The sequence below is a fragment of the Phoenix dactylifera genome, chromosome 1 (genome assembly GCF_051530095.1).
Source record: "Phoenix dactylifera cultivar Ajwa chromosome 1, Ajwa_hap1_PhDact_Kaust_v1.1, whole genome shotgun sequence".
Lineage (NCBI taxonomy): Eukaryota > Viridiplantae > Streptophyta > Magnoliopsida > Arecales > Arecaceae > Phoenix > Phoenix dactylifera.
Window position 1 is genome coordinate 59,498,273 of NC_143190.1, and position 22,453 is coordinate 59,520,725.

Here is a 22,453-nt window from a genome sequence, read left to right on the forward strand (position 1 = left end):
TCGTCCGCACAGGTGGCCTAACCCGCACTTTCGGGCTGGTCCACATCTGCCTGGCCCAATCCCAACTCAGTTGAACCGGTTGTTGGGCTCCTGGACCATTTGTTGGACAAGCCCAGGCCTGTGTCCACCATTAACACTTTTAGGCTGGCCTGCACCTCGGCTGGCCTAACGCCACTCGCGTTGTATGTCGAGTCAACTAAGTCGATGAACGGGTCGAAACTCGACCCGACTCGGCGACAGCCCTAAGGCACTCCTGACCTTGAGCCCGAGTCGCCTCCCTTGCTGGCCAGGCGATCCTTTGAGGGGAGCGTCGTCATGCCACTTTTACCGATTTTTGCCAACCATTGAAGTTTGGTGGCGAGCCAGGGGAGCTCGGGTGGTTGGGTAGGGACTGCGACCTAGGACGACTCGAGCGTTGACTCGGTCGTCTTCCTCGACCACAATGGCCCCTTCGTTGCTCCCGGCAGCCGGACTCTCATAGCCGCCAGCCACGGGCCAAAGATCGGCCATCGGATCTCCTCGCTAGAGCTCGAGTCCGGCTTCCCGTGGTCTCCGCCAGTCTCCACCACCATGGGTGCAGGGGACCACGTCCGCTCCTGCTCCTCCAACATTGGTGCCGGAAACCTACAAATTGCCTCGGCTTGCCCAATCCATCTGTAGCCGTAGCAGAAGTCGGGCACATGCTCGTAAACGAAGGGCTGCACCAACACCCTTGCCTTCTTTTTTATTTGAATGCCCTGAAATAACTGTGGGGTGGCGTCGATGGCCACCTTGACTCTGACGAAGCCCATAACCTTCTGTTGTATTGTTGTCCCGTCGACAGCAAGTGGCCGGCCCGCCACTGCCGCGAGGTAGCCGGGAGCTGAGGTAGCCAAATCCAGACCATCGTCATCTTCACGGCATCTAGACCCGGCACAAAATCAAGAGCCCACGGCTTTATGGCCAGTAGCTGGCCTACCACCACCCATGGGCCGCCGATGAGAGCGAGTCCCAGTCAGCAATCGTCTTGAATCGAAGAGCGAAGTGGTCGTCGGCGAGTGGCACCGCTTCCACCTCAAACTCCATTTTTCTCGAAGGGCAACATCCTAAGCCACCCACTCAACCGGCACCCTGCAGCCCAAGCTTCAGACCACCACTGCCCGATCGTCCCACTCCTTTCAAGACGTCTCGATCAGCTCCTCCAGCTGCTCGAGGACTGCCGTGAAGTGACACCAGAGGTTCTCCACCTCCGAGATTGAGTGCATAGCTCCCACCAGCAGCAGCACCACCCACCACCTTAGCTTTGTTCTTCTCTGCTATCGCTGATTGCACACGGATTTCAAAGTGGTCACCGTTGTTGCACTAGGGATAGGTTTTAACCATCCAGACTCTAGAAACGATGTTCTTAGAAGCAATGACAGGGAGCTTGAAAATATTCGTCTGATGGTCTGACAGCCGGATTAGAATGAGCCTCACATGGTGGCCCAAATCCTCACCAATTAGTGGTTCCGTGAACCCTTCCAAGATAATTTAACTGGAAGAGCTGGACATATAAACATCCTGGTGATCCAAACTCATTGTGGCATGTCCCATTATAATTGTTCACTTCGTAGAATAGTTCAGAAATCGCCCTGGTTTGAGTGCGCTGCAGCATGGAGTTTGTCGAAGCCCCAAAGTCTGTACAAAGTGACAACAGAGATCAAAATTCGCGGCAGATCTAATTCATACTTGTTTTTTTTTTTTTTTTGCTAAAGAATTCATACTTGTTCAAACAGCTGATTCGCACTTCCGGGTGCACCGCAGGCTCAAAGTCTGCCATGCATCATTTACTCACAAGTTCTTCTCGGGGAAATAAGAAATTGTTGCTGCCGACTCTACGTGACCTGTTCTGTTTGAATGCACAATTCCGGCTACATGCCGATCGCACAAAGGCACCAAGGATGCGTTTCGTGTTGCTCCAAAAACTCTATAATTGTGTTCCCAGACAACGTAACTGTATTCCCAGACAAGCTAACTGTGTTCCCAGAAACTCCATAACTGTGTTCCCAGACAACGTAACTATGTTTCCAGAAACTAGCTAACTGTGCTCCCAGAAACTCCATAACTGTATTCCCAGACAACGTAACTGTGTTTCCAGAAACTAGCTAACTGTGTTCCCAGACAACGTAACTGTGTTCCCAGACAACGTAACTGTGTTCCCAGAAACTCCAAAACTGTGTTCCCAGACAACGTAACTGTGTTCCCAGAAACTATCTAACTGTGTTCCCAGAAACTCCATAACTGTGTTCCCAGACAAGCTAACTGTGTTCCCAGAAACTCCGTAACTGTGTTCCCAGACAACGTAACTATGTTCCCAGAAACTAGCTAACTGTGTTCCCAGAAACTCCATAACTGTGGTCCCAGACAACGTAACTGTGTTTCCAGAAACTAGCTAACTGTGTTCCCAGAAACTCCATAACTGTGTTCCCAAACAAGCTAACTGTGTTCCCAGACAAGCTAATTGTGTTCCAGAAACTCCATAACTGTATTCCCAGACAACGTAACTGTGTTTCCAGACAAGCTAACTGTGTTCCCAGAAACTCCACTGTGTTCCCATGGTGAGTTGGGTCGAACTGCCACATTTTGTGTCAACCCCATTTCAAGGCGAGTCGACCCCTAAAGTGGCAAAGAGCGAAAACAGAGGGCAGCCGAAATCTGCGAATCCCAAGTGTCATGCTCACGGTGTTTTGAGTCGACCTCCGTGCAGTGGGAGTCGACTCCTTAGGTGGCACAGAGCAAAGAGAGAGAGAAAGCAGCCAAAATAAGCGAAGCCTAAGTGTCGACCTCACCGAGTTTTGAGTCGACCTCCGTGCAGTGGGAGTCGACTCCGGTGAAAGACGAGTCGACTCCTTAGGTGGCACAGAGCAAAGAGAGAGAGCAGCCGAAATAAGCGAAGCCTAAGTGTCGACCTCACCGAGTTTTGAGTCGACCTCCTTGCAGTGGGAGTCGACTCCGGTGAAAGGCGAGTCGACTCCTTAGGTGGCACAGAGCAAAGACAGAGAGCAGCCAAAATAAGCGAAGCCTAAGTGTCGACCTCACGGAGTTCTGAGTCAACCCCTGGGCAGTTCGAGTCGACCCCAGTGAAAGGCGAGTCACCCCGTTAACTGGGACAGAACAAAGACAGAGAGTGGACCTTAGCTCAGCCAAGCCTAAGAGTCGACCTCTTTTCCTACCGAGTCGACATCAGGACAGCTCGGGTCGACTCCAATATTTTCGGAGTCGACTCGTTAAGAGTCTCAGATTAGGCAAAATCGAAGGAAAGCCGGAAAACGAGATTTTAGGTGTCAATATATATTTTTCCACGCCATATTCAACTATTGTAATTGTCAGAGCTGACGTCGAATGCTATGCCAACTGTTGATTAACTGTGTATCATTACGTGTTTGTAACAATTTTTTAACTGCATTCCGGTTTGAAGTAACTGAATTAAAATCTAACAAAAAATCAACATATACAATTCAGTTTGCACTTCATTAACATCAATACAAGAGATTTCCAGTTAATATGCTGTGACTAACATGAAAATACATTGCAGGTATCTCGATACATTCTTCATAATGTCCATATTCTTTACATGATGACCTCATTACAAGTCCTTCTATTGTGCCCAACCTTCCCGCATCGTCCACATCTCATTTCACGTACTGACTCCACTTGCGAAGGTCTTCTCTTCTTTTTAGGCCTGCCAGGACGTGTCTTTCTGATAGGGGGTAGAATGTGAATCTCTTCAGAGGCACTTTGGGGCTTCTCCATGTCAGGAATTGGACTGATTGCTTCGACATATGTTACTCTATACAATTCAGCTTGGAAGCAATTGTCGGTAAATTGGTATAGTGATCTGCCAGCCTTCTCGATGCATGCACAAGCATGCTTACATGGCATGCGGAAGATTCGCCACTCGCCACAAGAGCAGCTACACATCTGCAGGTCAACTTTGCATGAGTAGTTGGTATCCTTTACGTCATATATCATTATGTTGGACGTAAATACAGCTAATCTCCGACCATCTTCCGCATTTTTATGCAACACTTTCTCCGCATCAGGACAAAGTTGAGATTGAATGCTATATCCTCGATTACGCCGTTCATGCATCATCTGCATTATTTTGATCCTTATATGGTCAACCATCTGAGGCACAGGGAGATGACGAGCCTCCAGGACCCAACTATTAAAAGACTCTGCCACATTCGATGTCATGATGCCCCAGCGTGGACCTGGAAATACAGCATTCGCCCAATGCTCCGGCTTTGCATGTAGGAGAAAGGTGGTAGCACCAGGGGCTTCTGATGTAAGCTTTGCAATTAGCTTTCGAAATACAGTAAGCCTTGGTGTATAGGCAGCAGCATTTAGTAAATCAATGAGCCTCTTTCTCTCAGCTGCACGATAATGGACAAGGACCTGCATTGATAATTAAAATCAGATATACCACATGCTACATTACTTAGATACTTTGTAGTTTAAATTATTCATAATATGACGATGCAAACCTGATTCTTAAAGTTTTCTTTCACATGACGTATACAATATGAGTGGTAAGAATCAGGAAAGTACTTCGGCACGGATTTAATAATGCCCTGATGTCTATCCGTCATAAATGTGAACTGTTGACCACTATACTCAATACAACTATGAATAGCTTCTTTCAGAAACCGGCAAAACCATTCCCAATTTTCATCACTTTCTGTATCTACAACACCATAAGCTATAGGAAACATATCATCATTTCCATCTTTGGAAGTAACTCCAAGCAATACACCTCCATCCTTATGCTTTATAAATGTGCCATCCATAAAAATCAGAAGACGACATCCTTTTATTAAACCCATTAGTGAAGCATGAAAACAAATGAATAGACGTCTGAATCGACCATCAATTATCTCATACTCTGCAATGCTGTCGGGGTTGGTCTGACGAATGGCATCGCAATACCAGCGAATCCGTTCATAAGATAGCTGGCTATTATCATAAAAATCCATCATAGCCACCTCCTTACCACGCCAAGCTTAATGATACGGCAATTCAACACCATATTGTCGTCGAATATCCTTTACAATATCACTCGGCTTATATAACGGCATATCTTGAAGTTGATCTTTAACAATTTTGGAAACCCAACGTTTTGAAGCCTTTGGATGAGACCGCACTTGCAATCCTCCTCCACATGTGTGGTTACAGTGCATTTTTTTAATTGCAAACGTTTCACCATTCCCAAGGCGAGAAGCATGAATACGCCATTCGCAACCTTCATAAACACATTCTCGATCACGATCGTTCTTCACGAAGACAAAATCCCTGCAATTTGCAATGCAATAGTTGCGAATGATGTCACATAGAGTTTCCACATTCATGAACTCCTGACCAACACCCTCTATACTATTTTTCCAATCATCCAACGAATTTTTTTGACTTGCTTCCTCTTCAATTGCGGCACATGTTTCTTCAAGAACTTGACCAAAATTACTTGAGCTACCCTTCAAAAAATTTTTCCCTTTCGAACTAATTTCAGGACAATGCGATGAGCCACTGTTCATACAATAGGATAAACATTATTTTAGCAAACTTACTAAAATCCGTTGCACAAAACAAAATTTTAAAAACGGAATACCTCTCAATTACCACAGCAGCACCTTCGATCAAGGTTGGAGAATGAGTAACAACCATCTCGATCACCTTGGCATTTAAGTTGACGTGTATTTCATGCATGTTACGAACATCCTTATCGCTCATGAGCGTAACAAGCATTTTAGACTTGTTTGGAATATAAAACTTAACTTCTATCATTGTAGAAGATAAATGTCTCCACCTTTCAACTATTTCCTTAAAAATTTGATCAAGAATTGTGTCTTTTGAGATGGAAATAATCACAGCTTCGCTACCATAACAACAAATGGCCATAAAAACAGAGCTAGCAGTGTCTTCCGAAGCCATGACAATGGAAAAAAGAGGAGGCAATGAACAGATAATTCCGAATTGCAAATAGACTTAGGAATATAGTGGAGCAGAGTCTCGCTACACAGAGAAAGAGGGACTATCAGCGTTCTCTCAAACAGGGAACAGGTAAAGAGTAAGAGGGAGTCTCAACGTTTTTAGGTCAACATAAAGGCTCAACATGCTCTCTCCCTATCCATCTAGCATCCATCCTAATGGGTGCTTGTCTCTTTCCAGACCAAACAATCTCCATTGGCAAAGACAAAATAGAGAAGAACGGAGACAAAACGCATACCCTGTTGCGGCCTATTTTTACACCTTTTTTTCCGTCTCAAAATCTTCCTCCAAAGCCATCTTCGGTAAACATCTTCCGTGGGATCACCAGGGGCATCCACGCTTAAGGGCTGCAAGTGGGATTTTTACTTGGGAGCATCTTCGGTAGACAAAAACAGAGTGTCTTCCGGTTAGAAAACAGAACGCGGTACCTATTTTTTTCCCGCTTCCGGTAGCATGGGAGTACTTAAGTAACCTGGGGGCACTTTGGGTACTATATTTTAAAGAAAACAGTAACTTAGGGACCGAAAATTAAAGATCCATGAAGCGGTGGACCGGAAGTTTTTTTTGGGTCAACCGGGACCTCCTATTACAGTGGGGTCTTTAGAGGGATGGGAAAGTAATTTACCGTATATTATTCACATGGATGGCTACATGGTACCCATTGAAGAACGCGATTGTATGACAACCCAAATGCTAGCCGCTTGAATTGCTCACAACCAGCAGTCCATCCATGCCATTGCCATGCGCACAGGAGAGTGTTAGTAGCATCATCTGAAATTCATGTACTAAAAGAACACATTACCAACAACAGTGGGCTCGAGCATTCTTTTCCAATGGATAGGAAGGCTCCGAAGCTTCCCCATCTCCTTTCAAAGACCAAGAATAGCAAGGAGATTGGCAGTTCAACAACCAAGAACCATGGGATTACAAGACAATGTGATCCCAAATCCCTCTGACAGTGCCACTATATTATAACTAAACCTCCATGGATGTTAAGCTTCAGTCAGCACGGGTGAAGGCCAACTCAACATATGATGGCATAATCTCAAGTCAATGACTAATTTTTCTTTAACATTATTGCAGTGAACCTTTGAGGCATTGCAGAGATGACAGCACGAAGAAAGCAGGACATCAGTTGATGCAAAATGCAAAACAAATCCTAACCATAAAAAAATTGCCCCTGCTAACCTAAGCATCAACATAACATCAGCACAAAAGCTTCCCCACACAATTTACTCCAAATGAGAAGTCATATACTGGTAAGTAAAAGGTATATCCATTTTAAACTAATTTGCAATCAAACAGGTGTAGCCATTTTTACATTATGTGGAAGTACAAGTGTCCATAATAGCATCATTCTATTTCTACCATTAAGCAATCCAAAAGTTACATGAAACACTAAAACAAATCTCATAACAATCTACACCTGATCAACATTGCCCCAACTCCTTAACCACCGATCTAAAAGATGATTACAGAACTCCTTGGCGACATTGCAAAATGGAAAAAGAAATATATATCCCACTTTCCCTCAAATCAGTCCAAAATCTGATAATAAATCCAGCCAAAATTAATAGGAGCATAGATATTCAACACCATTTACCTTGTGACAAGAACATTCCATGCTGGCTTCAGATGCAATCCTCCCCATCTCACATTTCTACAATATTTATGACTAACAGTAAATCGCCAGGCAATTTCTGACCTTTTATAGCCTTCTAACCCACAACCTTGATTTTTTTTTCACCAATCTAAATCCCAAAATCCTTGACTATATATGCCTTTTCCTACCGTAAAAACTAATATTCCCCCTCATATTAGGATACTAGGAATTTTTGGACAATATTCTGTATAAACCCATACCTACACATGTAGGTATGGTTACCTGCAAGGTAAGCATCTTGAAACCTAAGTGATGACACATTAGATGAACGAACAGAATAAACATTGATTTCAGATATTGAGAGAAGAAAGTTAGCCAATACAATTTCTACAACATATTGGGATCCATATTAGTAGGTGGGACAACCATCGAGAGCACATAAAGAAATTTGAAACCAAAATTAGGAAGGGAGAAAATCCAAGAAACCATCCTCCCCTACTTGTGTCAGTCAAAGTAGTCTTACTATACTCACTTCCATACAGGATCTAATCATTGAAATAGAAGAAAGCTTGATGTTCTATATTCTTCCCATCTGAGTCTTCAGGGTTTCTGTTACCCTGTTCCACTCCTTTGACTTGAACCAAAAAAATTCTCTCACTAGGACATCTCTGGCCTACTTCACAATAGGCCAAGACATATAAGGCTCACCCTCACTTTCTCCTCATTCAGTGTTGCTCATAAGGTCCTTTTAACTCATTTCTAACCACTGTTCATAGTGTTATTCATAAGCTCCTTTTTATAATCATGTAGCCTAGTTCAGTCAAGGATGAGAAATTGTTGGAGTATCTAATACCCACACAATGCTATCATTACAAATCTAGTGTTAGGCATTCACTATCTATTCCATGATTTTCATCATGTCAATCTTCTCGTGCATATCACGCCTTCATGGCATAACAATAACCTCATAGCTTAAAATTATAACCTGTACAACAAACACGGTCGTATAACTAACCTACAAATATAAGTTCAGAAAGTTTACAAGGCAGTCAACAATCTGCTAAAACACTAGATAAGCAACTCTCAGCTCCACTAACCCCAGCAATATTCGATTGGATATATACTCATGTTTTAAGCAATAATAAGATGGCAAAGATGCAATGCACTAATATCTTGTACTTGATTTTAATTGCACACTTAATGAAAACATAATCCTTCTAAAACTACATGCTGTGCACTTTATTTGATCCTGATTTTTAGATAGCCATCATGTGAGACTTCCCTTGTCAAATTAACAAATCAAAAATCCTCATCTTGGATATATATTGTACATGCATCTAGAATAATGGATGAAATGACAACTACTCAAGGAACAAGCCTTCCCCCAATAATTTGAAGTCTGATGTAAAACATTTAATCCTAAAATAGGGTGCACTGACCAAAAATTGCAAGCTTTTGTATAACCCTTTCACAATTTTCATCCAAGCAGATGTATTCCACTCTTTCCAGAACCTTACACATGTATCAAAGACCCTATGATTATTGAGGACTCCTCATGTCATTGTTGGAAAAGAAGCATAATATATTTAGCAATTTTCCAACTGAAACCTCAATCAGCACAATTCTTACACTTCCTCCTACATATTTGTTCCTCATCCTAACCTTTCTGTATTAGCATACCCAATGTACAAAATCCGACACATATATTCCTAGCCCTTCTTTAATACCAGATTTATATAAAATATTGCAACCTTTGTTGTTATCTTACAAATTTTTACTCTCCTCTTAAAAAACATGTTTCAGTCATAGAGCACCCCAAAGGCATCTAATTCCCTCATCAACTTAGCTCAATTCAATCAGATGTTTCCAGCCATCATTTTGTTTTATCATTGTCCTGTATAGCATCATGAGCATGGGAGTAAGTTTCCACAATAGTTTCTATGAGACTCTACATTGCAGTCATTCTCATAAATGGATTTCAGAATTTCTAATATCACATAATGTTTTCTTATTTCCCATAGCCCAACTGCTAGTTCCTTCAACCACAATTATCCTTTTCAAAAGCACGCTCCTTCAGTTATCCAATGGTCATGTCTCACTTAGTTATCTAGTGGGGTAAGGCTATCTACATTTGAGCCCCCCCCCCCCCCTCTCTTCTTCCCACCCACAAAAAATCCTACAGTGGTGGGAGCCTCATGCACTGGGGCTGCCCTTCATCACCATGATTCAACAATCTTTGCTATCTGTGTTCTTAACAAACCTAAAGCTTACATCTCTCATTTCTCCCCTCGAGCTTACTAATTTGTAGACCGCTTTTGTAGTTTTTTATCATTCCAATAAAATTGAAAAGGGTTTCGGGTTTAGGGTTCAAAATTTAGGACAATCTTATGGTGTCTACTTAGCCTTAAGAGGGCTTTGGCCTACCTAGACCAAAGGACAAAAATGAACAAAATTAAAGGATTATCCAAACCATCTGATGTCTATGTCCTCTCCATCCCATCTGCAATATCTGTAACACCACTAATCAAGTATCCCCAATGCATGACCATTATAAACAGAAAACCAAAATCCGAAAAGCACCATATTCAGAATGTGCTACAGAAGCATTTACCAGCACACGACGTATTCATTGAATATTAAATGACCAATTTCCAACTAATAGAAACAAACTTGAGAAGAAATTGCTTGTGCATAAAACTAGGACAAGAATTAGAAATATTACTGGACAATCTACTCTGTTCTAAATCTCATTGAGCCATGAACAGTTATAACGTTACCTGCCAAACAATATCATCACCAAACACCCTGAATCATTCAACCAACATGAGCAGCCTAGTAAGCCAGCTCGAAGAAACCTATGCCAGCTAACAATTTTTATAACCTTCAGCTTTTCTAGGACATACGAATTTGCTACAAATCTCTACAACCACAAGAGACATGATATAAGTCGTAACATCCCAATTGCGTGCATATAGAATTAAAGAAGCAATACTACCTTCATTCAGTAAATCTCAAATCAGAAGACTTAATCCATAATCACATGCTCATTAAAAAGAAACCCAAACAATAGCTAGCACTCGCAAGGTTTCAGCTAACTCACGGAAAATCACAAAATTTTGCAAATAAAGTTTCACACTTTTTCGTGCATTAAGAAGATAAAGAGGCCGCTGCCGCCTTTCTCGGAGTCGCTTGGGTACCTAAATCAAGTCCAAGAACGATTTTTAACAACAAAAATTAAAAGAATCAAGAATACAGAGTGCTTAACATAGGAGAAGTATCCGGATGAGTACCTTCAAGGAAGTTGCTCTTGAAGCGACGAGGGAGGTGGCGGAGGTACCGCATCCTCCCGGTCCCGGTCGTCTTCCTCCGGATCGCCTTGACGCTCCAGTTATCTACAAATAAAAAAAAAAAAATCAAAATCCTAGATACGGTCCCACGACATGGAGGAGGAAAAGAGAGAGAGCTATTGAGAAGGCTGTACATTTGCGGATCCGAGCGGAGGGGTAGCCGCAGGCGGCGCATCGGCTCTTCTGGAGGTGGAAACTCCGGCGGCCGCAGCGGACGCAGAGGGTGTGGGTCTTGTTTCTCCGCTTCCCGAAGCTTCCCGTTCCCTTCCCCTGCGATCACAGGCGCCGCCGCCATGACGGGCGAAGTTAGGGTTTCCAGGCAAAGGACGAAGAGAACGGCGACGAGAGAAGGAAGAGAGAGGACGAAGGGAGGCTTACCATCTTATTCTTGCCCCGTCCGCCGCGGATTAAACCCTAGCCGAGGCCTCTGGCATTCGATGTTGAGGGTTTATATACGAGAGACGGCAAGTCGGCTATCGAATCAGAGCCGTTAGATGCAGACTTGTGCGGTGGAACAGATTGTTCCATATATCACCATTATGTGGTTGCTCGCGGCTTGATTACATCGTCGTGAACGTCCCTCGGGCCGTGCGCATGAGCCAAGCTGTGAGTTGCCCGAGCTTGGCTCGATAACGGACACGTATTTTTTTGTTTTTGTTTTTTCTTAAAAAAAAAATCTACCAGGCGTGAAGGGGACTTGGGATGATTGCACCTTACTACTACTCCTCCATCATTGACTCGTTTTTTTTTCACTTGACTTTATTGGTTGTGCTCGTGCAAAATTAGTGTAAATAGTTGTTGTACCCAAAAAAAAAAAAAAAAACAACACTTGAAAGCATCATTGCTAACAATTTGGCATCAAAAGTGTTTTATACTCAAATCCACCTCTTAAATTAGTGTTTCTTGGGTAAGTTCAATTTGACAACATGCTTGTTCAAACTCATTTAGAAAAGTGCATTCAAAGGAAAAAAAACGTTTGGAAATAGACCAAGTTTTCATGTTTGTACTTAAGTTTGGCTCGTGCTTTTTGCTTGTAAACTTGATTCCGGATCGGGTACATACCTTTTTTTTGTATCACAAGTCCTAAGTAACTCAGGATTTTGCTTATCTAGGAGTTTTGATCATATAGAAGATTTATACATGCACCCATTCCATTCACTTTTGGGTTGCTTCAAGCTGGTTGTGTTAGATATTATTATATTAATAATTGGATTTTTTTATTATTGTTATTATAAGAAAGAATTGACCGTTGAAGGTCTAAACACGAGATATCAAATATATTTTTTCGTGTTGAACCTAATAAAGTTCTTTGAAAATGAAACATGCTCCTCGCCAAGAGTTTGGTATTTGAGTTTTAGAGAAGTGATTTGCAGGATTTCGTTAAGAATTGACAGCAGAGAGGAAGAGATCTAGCAAATTACAACATAAGTTTCAAATGCTGGCAAAAACAACATTGAATAAAATGCAATATAAATGAGTTCCTGAAGCTAGGCTTGCAAATTCTTTTTTTTGGGAATCTAGAGTTTTGGCTGCTCATTCTCTTACCGGCATTCTTAATTCTAACCGGCAAACCAATGCCATATCTACAGGCTTGGCTTATGAATCCAGACAAGACTCATCAGAGGTTCAGAACATTTACAACCAATGCCTACTCTATATGAATTAATGTGAAATTTAGAGTTCATGTAACTGGCATTCAATCAACATTATGCAGCAGTAAGGAACTGGTATAGGTAATGACTTTGATACGGCAAGCTTGCGGATTGCATTAAGCCACCTAAAGATTCATTCCATAAGCACAAAGTCTTCGCAAACCAGTCCTCTCCCCTTGATGCCATGGTCAACTTTGTTAACGACCATCAATGACTGGAGGAATTATGGTCTGAAATCCATGTGGATTCATGATAAGGCATGGCAAATAGTTCCCTTCTATTAACTTAAGTCATAAAATTTACTCCTATATGCTCTATATTACACGGGCTGCTGATAGGAATGGGAATTCATGTTGTCTAAGAGTAGACAGAAAAATTTCCTCCTCTCCTTTCCTGCTCAAAATTCTATGCTTGTCTCCATTACTGGAAATTGAACAACCATGATTAGGGAAATCAAGCTAAAACTACTGGCGGCTTCCTCCAGTTCCTTGTTACAGAGATCAATAGATAACAGAAGACATGATGGGAAAAAAAAAAATAATAATCATGAGAATAACACTCTATATGTTTGTGGGAACTTGAAATCCTGAGAGGGTGGCATGCGTTCATACATGTATATTGCCGAAATTTTGAGTTGAGGAAGTTTTGTGATGCTAATTGTTGTCATTCTTCTGCAACCATGGAAGTAACTATTATGAAGAGAAATTGGAACAAAACTTCTTTTATAGTTATACTGTTCCTGCTTTCTGTGAATATAAGGCTGACAAATTAATTTAAGGCCAGCCCAGGAACACTTTTGACACTGGATATCTATTTTGCTCATCAAAGTCTTCTTAGTCCTTGATGATGGAGATGAGCAGGGAATCGATGCTGGGGGTAATCTTACGACTCAAATAAAGTAGATGAAAGCATAGAAGAAACAATAGTGGAAAAAACACTAAAGCTTCAAGGAGTAAACATTTGATGAAATACTTCCCTAACTAAAGTGCAGACATGACATTTGCAGTTATCATCAAACTGGGGGAGGAGAGATTGAAAGAAAGAACTGGAATTGAGACGTTTTTAAGTTAGTGATGATTGAGGAGCCCACCGCCAGCCATGTCACAACCAGGAATAGCCTGCATCAACAGAATTTCCTGATCCCGTTAATCAACTTCAGCGAGAAAATGAAGTGAAAAAAAGAAGCTGAAATCAGTCAGGCAGACTAACCAACACTATGTTCAAAAAATACATGACACGTATTACTTACCATGAGTCCATGATACACATATTACGAAAAATTATTTACCCCAGACTCTACATGACTACATCCATCATTAAGTGCTCAACTTTGATCACAACAATCTGTATCTTTTCCCATTAAATGCCTGTGCCAAGATCTACAGATGCAATAGCAATCGCAGGCATCTAATACAGATTGCACGGCTGAACTTCATAGTGCCACAATGTACCAATGTTGAAGTACAAACAACAATTTGTTGTTGTTATCAAGACAACTTTAATGATGATAGCTACAAGCACATACAAGCTTTAAACATTTGGGAATAGAACTCAAAGAATGAATCAGCATGTTAATAGGAGGGCAGAAAGCAAAACAAGGCTATTATGATCCAATATCGGAGATCTGTTTTAGAGAGAAAATAAGATAACCAGACCATATATATTTAGAAATGACTTGGCCTATCCATCCTCATCGAGCACAAACTTAATAAAAAGATAACAAAAAATGATCCACTCTACATGGCACCAAAACCAATAGATATGAAATCGTGCCAATAAAATATCGCTAGCATGCATGAAACTTGTCTTTGATGCCACAAAGACTTTGTTCAGCATTGCATATAAATTTAATCAGGACAAGTTCCCTGTTCCTGCTTTTTCAATGGTGCAACGTACACCTAACGATGGGGAGAACAGTAGATCCATGAAGGTGTTCACCGGTCAGGTGTCCTCACTAATGAGTTAACATGATCCAATAGCAACAAACATGCCAAAGTCCATCTAATTATATGTCAGCCGTCAAACCATGATCCAATGTCCATATGGATCTTTTTATATACAGATCTGTTTTGAGTTGCAAGAAAAAAAAAAACTCTTAAACGTGGTAATCCTTGTGAACCCCATTTTATATTCAGTCAAAAAAAAAACACTCCATTCAGTCCATTGTGCCTGGTGGCCAAGTCTTGGGCTAATGGCCCATTGAGCCCGCCCCGGAACAAAGAAAGCCTGGCGGCCTGGTGGTCCTAGGCTGTTGCAGGCCCATTACCAGCCTTAGAAGCATATAGACAAACAGGTGGTGTGTGTTCAATGCTAGAGAGATTCAGCATACAACCTTTGATACCTGAATCCAATGTTGATAAGAATCGGAGTTTGGTTTGGGGGCCGTCTGGGTCTCGAAACTATTGCGGTTGCCAAGACGGTGGTTGGTCACTTAGTTGCCGAGAGAGACATAATATGTGTTTTATTTCGCATATTGCTGTAAAGGCCTAGATAACTACTACGTCATCTATCTCAGATAGGACGACCACCGTGTCGTGTTTTGCATTCAGTGCAATCCTTTCTATTCTCGCAAGGCCAGACATTATCTTTCTCCGAGATGGATGATGTGGTAACTGTCTAAAGCTGTTCAACCCTCAGCGGGTGCCAAGAACCTACAAGTAAATAGAGGCAAAGAGTAGGTGCTTTCATGATTAGCCTACATTCACTCCGTACCTGAAGTTGCTACCGGGGCTTGGATGTAAATCGAAGCAAATCTAAACATAACCATACTTCTTGTAGTATCAAATGGGAAGCGGATCGGTCCTCTAAGACGTGAAAAAAAGTAGTAGAAAAGATATAATCAACAAAAATATATTATTTTTATTTAGTTAGAATTTTTTTTAAAAATAGCATTTTCATAAAAATAAGATTTTCATATTTAATGATAAAAAAAAAAACTCATTAGAAACATAGAAAAGCTATTTTTCCACCGGTTGAAAATTGAGGCCGTTTTTTTCCAAAAATACCCTTGAGTCGTCAAAATCTATAGATAAGACATTTCTCTTCATTAAGGATATAATAGGTATTTTATATAATTTTTTTAGAAAAATAGGTGCTCAACCAAACATAATATACTCTGAAATGTGTCACTTTTTCATGATCCATCAAACATGCTAAAATTATTTTTTTATGCATCATAAAATATTTCAGCAAGATAAAATTCTTTCCATGAGCTAAACGAGTTTTTATAGTTTGACTAACGCATTGCGCTAGTTTGTTGAATAAGAACTTTTCTTCTCTTTTTTTTGAACCAATGATCGAGAATTCAATATGTCCTCTCGTATAAAATGGGTGCAAATACTCTGTCATCATGCCAACATAGGTGAAGGTTGCCACCTAGTTTGCTACAGTGACATAACAATCTAGATTTGCTCTCGATAATATAAAGATTGTGGTTCATCTCACCATCACTCTTATATCTAGCTGCACATCCACGTGTCCTCCTTCCTTGAAACATGGATCCAAATAGTTTTCCATTTTCCACCCCGCTCATAAAGTCATACAAGGGATTTGCTTTGATACATTTTCTTACCTTTTCGAATTATTTAATGCAATTTACCTAACTATCGATCTAGTCGAGGACAAATAGGAAATCAATGACGTTTACAGCACAATCAATTACCTGCCATTCCCAATCCACTACAACCACCCCAAACCTTGGTCTCTCTCTCATCCATTCGCCCCCCATCACCGGTCTTAGCTGTGCCCTTAGCGAGTCCTCCCTCTTCTTTCTTTCTTTTTCTTTTTATTTTTATTTTTATTTTTTTTTGGTTAGAACAGGCGACTCACACTTGACGAATAAAATACATTAAATAAAATCAGAAATTAGAATATTTCGGAGTATCCGAAGCAGCTCCATATTCCCAGTTCATAGGGCACCATCCATATGGCTGGCCACATAGACGACCATCTAATCTGCAGTTCTATTGGCTTCACGAAATATATGCTTGGTCTGAAAGGCTCTTTCATTCATCATCATTGTCTAGATATTTCGAAGCAACGGATGGTTACCGCTGGCACCCCTTAGCCAATTCTTTTGGTTTGTCGATCTTAATTAGATAAATCGATCATGGCGGGGGGCGGAGATGCATCGCGACATGGATTTTGGTTGCCATACAAGTGATTGCAAACATGACGTAGAACTAAAGAGGGAGGAGGGTGGCCGGCCATAGAGCCGAGCAAAAGGAGAGAACATTAGTGAGACAACGGGAGTAGCAATATTATAGCGGCAAAGAACTACAGCGGCATATTTGATAGCCATGGGGGCAGACAAGGAAGAGGGATGAAGTAGTTAATGTGGAGGAAGGTGGGGTAGTCAATATACAAGAAATTAATCAAAATCCCTACTTGTTTAGTATGCTAAGCATTTGTTTTGATCCTAATTAATCAAAATTCCTTACTTGATATAGCCAATTGCAGTTGATAAAAACAAATATATCTCAGCCATTGCACAGAATTAAATGAACTGCTCTTACAGAAGAAAAATATATCAATGCAAAGTAATCAAAGAAATGACTAGTTGTTTCTCACTCTTTGCTCTGTTAAGAAATCAAACGAAATAAAAAAAAGCATTGCATCGTATACCTCATTGTCAACAGCTAAATTGTTTAATCCATCTGTTACGAATTTAAAATGGTCCATTTGGACCGCACACGCAGATGGACGCAGAGGAGCGAGACACAGACAAGTTGTTGCCCAGAGGATTAACACGAAAAAGATCACATGAGGTACTACCATCCGCTTAAGTTTGCCTGTGACATAAGAAGCCAAATCGCACCGAAACAACGATGGGTGGGCAATCAAAGCTCCCGGCCTCTCAGTCTCCCATAACTGATCCCCGTCATCTCATTTCTAAGATTCGCAGGTACATTACGTATCGAGATAGTTATTTAACTGTACCTACGTCACATCTTTTAAAATAAATCCGGAGGAAGACTTTCACATCAAACAACGAGATAACGTGCATGAAATGCTCGTGAAATGTGAAAGGAAGAGGCCGGATGCTTCCTGCCCGGACACAGAATCTAAAAGAACGTATTACTCTACTGATAGTCTCAGTGGTGCCAGATGTGACGTACTCATATGTGGTATTCGTGCCGAAGTCCAAAGAGATAACCGAATCGGACCTACGTGTGGGAAAGGTATGAGTAAAACCGGCTGGGGTGCCCAACACACGGTCATTTCTGTCCGCATCGAACATTCTCATAGCAGGGTGAGGGCTCAGTGCGGGCTGCTATGCAGGGATGGGATTGTCCCTTCCTCCACCCTTCTCCTTTTTCGAGCAAAAAAAAAAAAGTGAAAGGAAGGATGGCGCATGGTTGTCCGTTGCTCTTGGATGCCAGGTCCATGGCCAAATATTTAGCGGACCACTTCAACCACGTGCCAGGTCCATGGCCAAATATTTAGTGGACCACTTCAACCACGTATTTACACGGATAAATGCTTATGTAAAAAATCCATACGAGTGTATATTTAGTCCCACATCAATTATTTGTTAAGAACATCTTGAGTACTTATACAAAACTAAGAAATCCAAAAAATACATTTCGACTAGTATTTTTGGGATGAAGTTTTGAATTGTTTCAAATGGTATCAAAGCAAACTCGACCTATAGCCTAGGTGGACGAGAACATTATAGCTTAAACATCAGGAATATACGAGGATGCCCAAAAACACCAGCCATCTTGGGTTGTGTCAAGTTGCATCCTTCCTTTTGTTTCTTTTTTTGTCTCTTTTTGTGTATATTGATACATGGTTGGACTGGTCCATCGCTGAGCAGGTGGATCCGATCTCAGCAATAATTTTTTGTTTCATGAGATATTTACAAATACTCCTCTTCTACATTTTTTTTGGTCCGTCTTTGTGCATGCTGGTCCACCATTGAGTGCCCCTGATCCCATCAATAATTTCCGTTTAATAATATATTTGCAGGTACTCTCTCAGGAAGCTCTTGGGTGGAATAAGGTGATCAACGTCATTTTCGTTTCTTTCCTTTGGCTCTTTCCCACCTCTTCGGCCTTTGCCTTCGGATGCATCGCTCCTGCCATTCCAAGAGAAGAATCCAAGGCCTTCAGTTTTGTCCTGCTACTTTAAGAGCTAAAAGCCAGCGAATAGGATAAGGACACAGCAGCACGTTCCGTGGCACACGAGATGTACGACACAGGAGTGGAAAGGGGATATTCGTGCTATGGCATCTCTTCACAAAATAGAAATTAGATGAATGGATTTCAAGTAAACGCAACCTCTCATAGTTCCAATCAATCAAGATCCTCCAAATCCATTATTTACTGCTTAGTTAACTGTTAAAATTCTATGGAATAAAAGTGACACAAAGTATAATGGATGTTCATAATATCTATAATGGAAAACAATATAAATAACAATTTGTACTGAAAAATGGCCGTCTTATATGCGGAATCAAGTAATCAATCATGTACGAAGTCATGTTTGTAGAAGGGCTTTTTTTTTTTCTCTTAATGACTAGGAAATGACTTTTTCAAAGTAGCCTAAAAACTACTTGCTAATAATAAGTTAGAAATTTTTAACGAAAAAGATGAGTTCCCCATCATGCAAACACTGTGTAGGCTGGCGGCATGAAAAAGCCGGGGGCCTGACACTATTTTTCTTTTTTCACCATTCATCATAGAAAACAGTGTTTCTAGTATATCCAATAAAATACAATATTTTTGTTATCGCCTACATGATCTAATTAATGAATGATACTGTATTTTCTTTTGACCTATATAATTTAAGTAATGGATGATATATTGGACTTCAGTTTTGCCAACGGGACTTCAAAGTCCAATTTTGTAAATCGGGCTTCCAAGTGTTTCGCAAGCATGGCTCTAAAGTCCAAGCTTATAGACCTGATTTTTGATACTAGCAAGTGGAGTTTTAATCAAATTGATGGATTATGTACGGCATACAGAATAAATTGACTTTTCGTAAGGCTCTTCCTTGTAATCCACTCATACATGGATCACAAGGCCAACAAAGAGGGGAGCTGCTCGTAAGCCAGCATCTGTATGGCTTAGAATTCAGCTCGAGCTCGGCTTGCTGGATTAGAGGATGAAGCAAGCTCGAGCTAGATTTTTGAGCTCAAATAAATGAACCGAGAATGAGCTGAATTCAGCTCACTCAAATCTGGCTCATGAGCCAGCTCTAAATAAATAAATATTTATTTCTTTATTGCATATATTAAAATATAAAAGTTTTTTCGGTGTTCTTGTCGGAACATGCGGGCATACTCCTTGCTTCTCGGGATATTGATTCAAAGCTCGAGTGCAATTCGTGCGCCATTTTTCTACTTTGCTGGGACGAATCAATTGATTGAATGTAGATATGTTATACTTATTAATTTGATAAATATTAAATAACCAGTTGTTGGATTTTAATCCAATAGTTGAGTAGCTAAGTTGTTTTTTCAAAAAAAATATCCATACCAAATATATTTTATATGTTTTAAAAAAAATAAAAATATTTAATTTTTGTTTTTCTAATTTTAAAAATAGAAAAAAAAAAGAGAAAGTGACCCGAAAAGCTTCCTAGTTTTTTTGTTTGTTTGTTTGCTATAAGAGCAGCCAGCCCAACTCGCTTTCTTCGGCTAACAGCATTCCTTCCCTCGGGTCTGAACCAGTCATAACTTGGCAGGTGGCGAGTCACGGGCGACCAAATCGCGCGTCCTGCCAATACCCATCGCCCTTCTGTTCCCCCTAAAAACGGCGACGGAGGCGACCGACACCGTCCCAACGACGACTCCTATAAATTATAGATACCTTCCCCTCGAAACAGTTATGTGCTTCGCGTTTAGAAGGAAGAAGGGAGAGAAAGGAAAAGAAAAGAGAGCAAGAGAAAACAAAAGCATCAATGGACAGGAGCAACAGCATCAGCAACCGGTTGAAGCACCGAATAGCTCAAATGCTTCTCAGCTCCTCCTGCAGCACCACCAATATAATGAACATCTCTGATAAGATCTCTCAGGAGCCTGACTTCCCCATGAGCGACCTCCATGTCCACCGCCGAGGTAAGCTCGACCATCCTCCACATCTCATGGCCCCCGTCGTGCAGGTCTCCATCGATTGCAGCGGACGCAGGTCTTTTCACGACACCACCAGTCCAAACCTTCCCTCGACTCCAGAGGAGGAAAAGAGGATTCAGAAGAAGGAGAAGAGAGCTGCAGAATCTGGAGTTGTTTATGAAACTGGAGTAGGGGAGGGGAGGAAGTGCCCTCCAGCTTCTCCTTCTCCTCCCTCCAATGATTACTACTACTCCCACTCCAAAGAGAGGAAGAAGGCAATGGCTGCGAAGAAGGACAAGTTCGTAAGGGAGAAGCAGAAGAAGAAGAAGCCGCTGTCCAACGGTTATGGATTTAGCGGCTCCTCTTCGATCGGCTCCAACGATGGATTCGGCTTCTTCAGCAGCGAAGAAGGGGAGGAGGAAGAAGAGACGTGGACTCTCTTCTCATCGAAGAGCTTCTCTTCGGACTCGTCGGAGTTCTACCACCGACGTCCCTCATCCAAGAAGACGACCGAACACAAGAAATCCTCCCGGCGACCGCCGAGAAGAGGCGCAAGGTGCTTTGAAGATAGTTGGGATGAAGGCAGCAAGTTTCAGCCTTTAATCCCCATCTCTTCAAGGGAGAAGAAAAAGAAGGCACCGAAGGTGGCGGAGGCTCCGACTGGGTTTGCGGTGGTGAAGCAGTCGAGCAATCCATACGAGGATTTCCGGAGTTCGATGGTGGAGATGATGATAGAAAGGCAAATGAAGGAACCTGAGGACATGGAGCAGCTGCTCCACTCCTACCTCTCCTTGAATTCACCTTGCCATCATCCGGTCATCCTCGAGGCTTTCGCCGATATATGGGAAGCCATCTTCCGCGAATTATGAATTTATGATCCCTTACACTTGCCATGTAGCCAGTGTTTTAATTTGTTGTTGTCCTAGTGGCGTTGCTTTCGAACTGAAGTTTTTTTTGTTGGAAATATTTTTTCACGTTGTAGTGTTTTGATCTGAAATATATTCGCCAGGTTCAGTTCCTGTGTTCTTATAGGAAAGCTTTCTAAGGAGAGACAGAGAGCGAGAATCCTCACAAGCTTTAAGTTTGGTTTTGTATTGGGTCGTTTTAATAGCAGAAAGGAAGAGGCTGTGGTGTTGGAGCCTTGTAGAAAGGCCTGCAAGCAACATTCTCTAGAGTCTAATCCCTCTAAGATCAAGTGGGAATCTGAGATTAGTTAAATGGCTCACGATCTTTTCTATGTCCTGTATTTGGATAAATTAAAACGAGTTTATTGTTCTCTGCTTGACATTTTCACATGAGACAACTATGACGCCACGATCCTTGTCTTAATACTTGTCTGCGTCAGAAAAAAGCGAACCAGATTCTTTCCCTAATACGCCAAATAGCTACCGTATTTGTTGCGAGATTATCAAATCCTCTAATTAAGTGCTAATTAGACCAAGGAATGAAGCCCTCTAGTTCTCGTACCAAGGCCCAAAATGCCTTGCTGAATTCTTAACTCCATGTGAGCAATATATTATGCCGGAGGCATTTCCAATCCCGTGGTTGGCGCCCATGGTTTTGGGAGGGTTTTCCGAAGCGGAAGACCGCCAGCGAGACAACAGCTGTCTGACGTAGAGGACTGTTTAAGTTGTTAGAAAAAAATTCTCCGCCTCCGTGCCGTCTTCATATCCGGGCACCGGACTGGACGGAGCCGCGAAGGTGCGCCAGAGCGTCACATGGGCGGAAGGAAGTGATAAGTCCCCAGAAATAACAACGAGAAAAAATTGCGGATTAGTTGTTTACTGCTGTC

General features: G+C 41.7%; 4 protein-coding genes across 4 annotated transcripts; 1 reads left to right on the forward strand and 3 right to left on the reverse strand.

The window, feature by feature from the left end:
- Positions 1–1,098: 1,098 nt before the first annotated feature.
- LOC148715444 (uncharacterized) lies at positions 1,099–4,994 on the reverse strand. The gene is made up of 3 exons (XM_088713464.1): positions 4,506–4,994; positions 3,631–4,416; positions 1,099–1,341 (listed from the first exon to the last, which is right to left on the reverse strand). Exons 1-3 carry the CDS (start codon positions 4,992–4,994, stop codon positions 1,099–1,101), a joined length of 1,518 nt encoding a protein of 505 aa, XP_088569590.1.
- A 27-nt stretch (positions 4,995–5,021) lies between these two features.
- On the reverse strand, positions 5,022–5,946 carry LOC120105320 (uncharacterized). The gene is made up of 2 exons (XM_039117670.2): positions 5,624–5,946; positions 5,022–5,541 (listed from the first exon to the last, which is right to left on the reverse strand). The coding sequence occupies exons 1-2, from the start codon at positions 5,944–5,946 to the stop codon at positions 5,022–5,024; spliced, it is 843 nt and encodes a 280-aa protein (XP_038973598.2).
- Positions 5,947–10,583: 4,637 nt separating this feature from the next.
- LOC103721543 (large ribosomal subunit protein eL37z-like) lies at positions 10,584–11,487 on the reverse strand. Its single transcript, XM_008811809.5, has 4 exons — positions 11,332–11,487; positions 11,088–11,223; positions 10,897–10,998; positions 10,584–10,803 (listed from the first exon to the last, which is right to left on the reverse strand). Exons 1-4 carry the CDS (start codon positions 11,332–11,334, stop codon positions 10,754–10,756), a joined length of 291 nt encoding a protein of 96 aa, XP_008810031.2. The 5' UTR covers positions 11,335–11,487; the 3' UTR covers positions 10,584–10,753.
- Positions 11,488–20,345: 8,858 nt separating this feature from the next.
- On the forward strand, positions 20,346–21,690 carry LOC103721544 (uncharacterized). The gene has a single exon (XM_008811810.6). It carries the CDS (start codon positions 20,511–20,513, stop codon positions 21,528–21,530), a length of 1,020 nt encoding a protein of 339 aa, XP_008810032.2. The 5' UTR covers positions 20,346–20,510; the 3' UTR covers positions 21,531–21,690.
- The last annotated feature ends 763 nt before the right edge of the window (positions 21,691–22,453 follow it).

What these genes read in the sequence shown, in the direction of transcription:
- LOC148715444 (XM_088713464.1), bottom strand. Translation starts at nt 4,994, where the DNA reads ATGGATTTTTATGATAATAGCCAGCTATCTTATGAACGGATTCGCTGG. An exon ending in AAGAAAACTTTAAGAATCAG is followed by an intron (nt 4,417 to 4,505) that starts GTTTGCATCGTC and finishes TTATCAATGCAG; the next exon opens with GTCCTTGTCCATTATCGTGC. An exon ending in GATGTGGACGATGCGGGAAG is followed by an intron (nt 1,342 to 3,630) that starts GTTGGGCACAAT and finishes ACCTATCCCTAG; the next exon opens with TGCAACAACGGTGACCACTT.
- LOC120105320 (XM_039117670.2), bottom strand. Translation starts at nt 5,946, where the DNA reads ATGGCTTCGGAAGACACTGCTAGCTCTGTTTTTATGGCCATTTGTTGT. An exon ending in GCTGCTGTGGTAATTGAGAG is followed by an intron (nt 5,542 to 5,623) that starts GTATTCCGTTTT and finishes TTGTATGAACAG; the next exon opens with TGGCTCATCGCATTGTCCTG.
- LOC103721543 (XM_008811809.5), bottom strand. An exon ending in CTCCGCTCGGATCCGCAAAT is followed by an intron (nt 10,999 to 11,087) that starts GTACAGCCTTCT and finishes TTTTATTTGTAG; the next exon opens with ATAACTGGAGCGTCAAGGCG. An exon ending in CAAGAGCAACTTCCTTGAAG is followed by an intron (nt 10,804 to 10,896) that starts GTACTCATCCGG and finishes GACTTGATTTAG; the next exon opens with GTACCCAAGCGACTCCGAGA.
- LOC103721544 (XM_008811810.6), top strand. Translation starts at nt 20,511, where the DNA reads ATGGACAGGAGCAACAGCATCAGCAACCGGTTGAAGCACCGAATAGCT.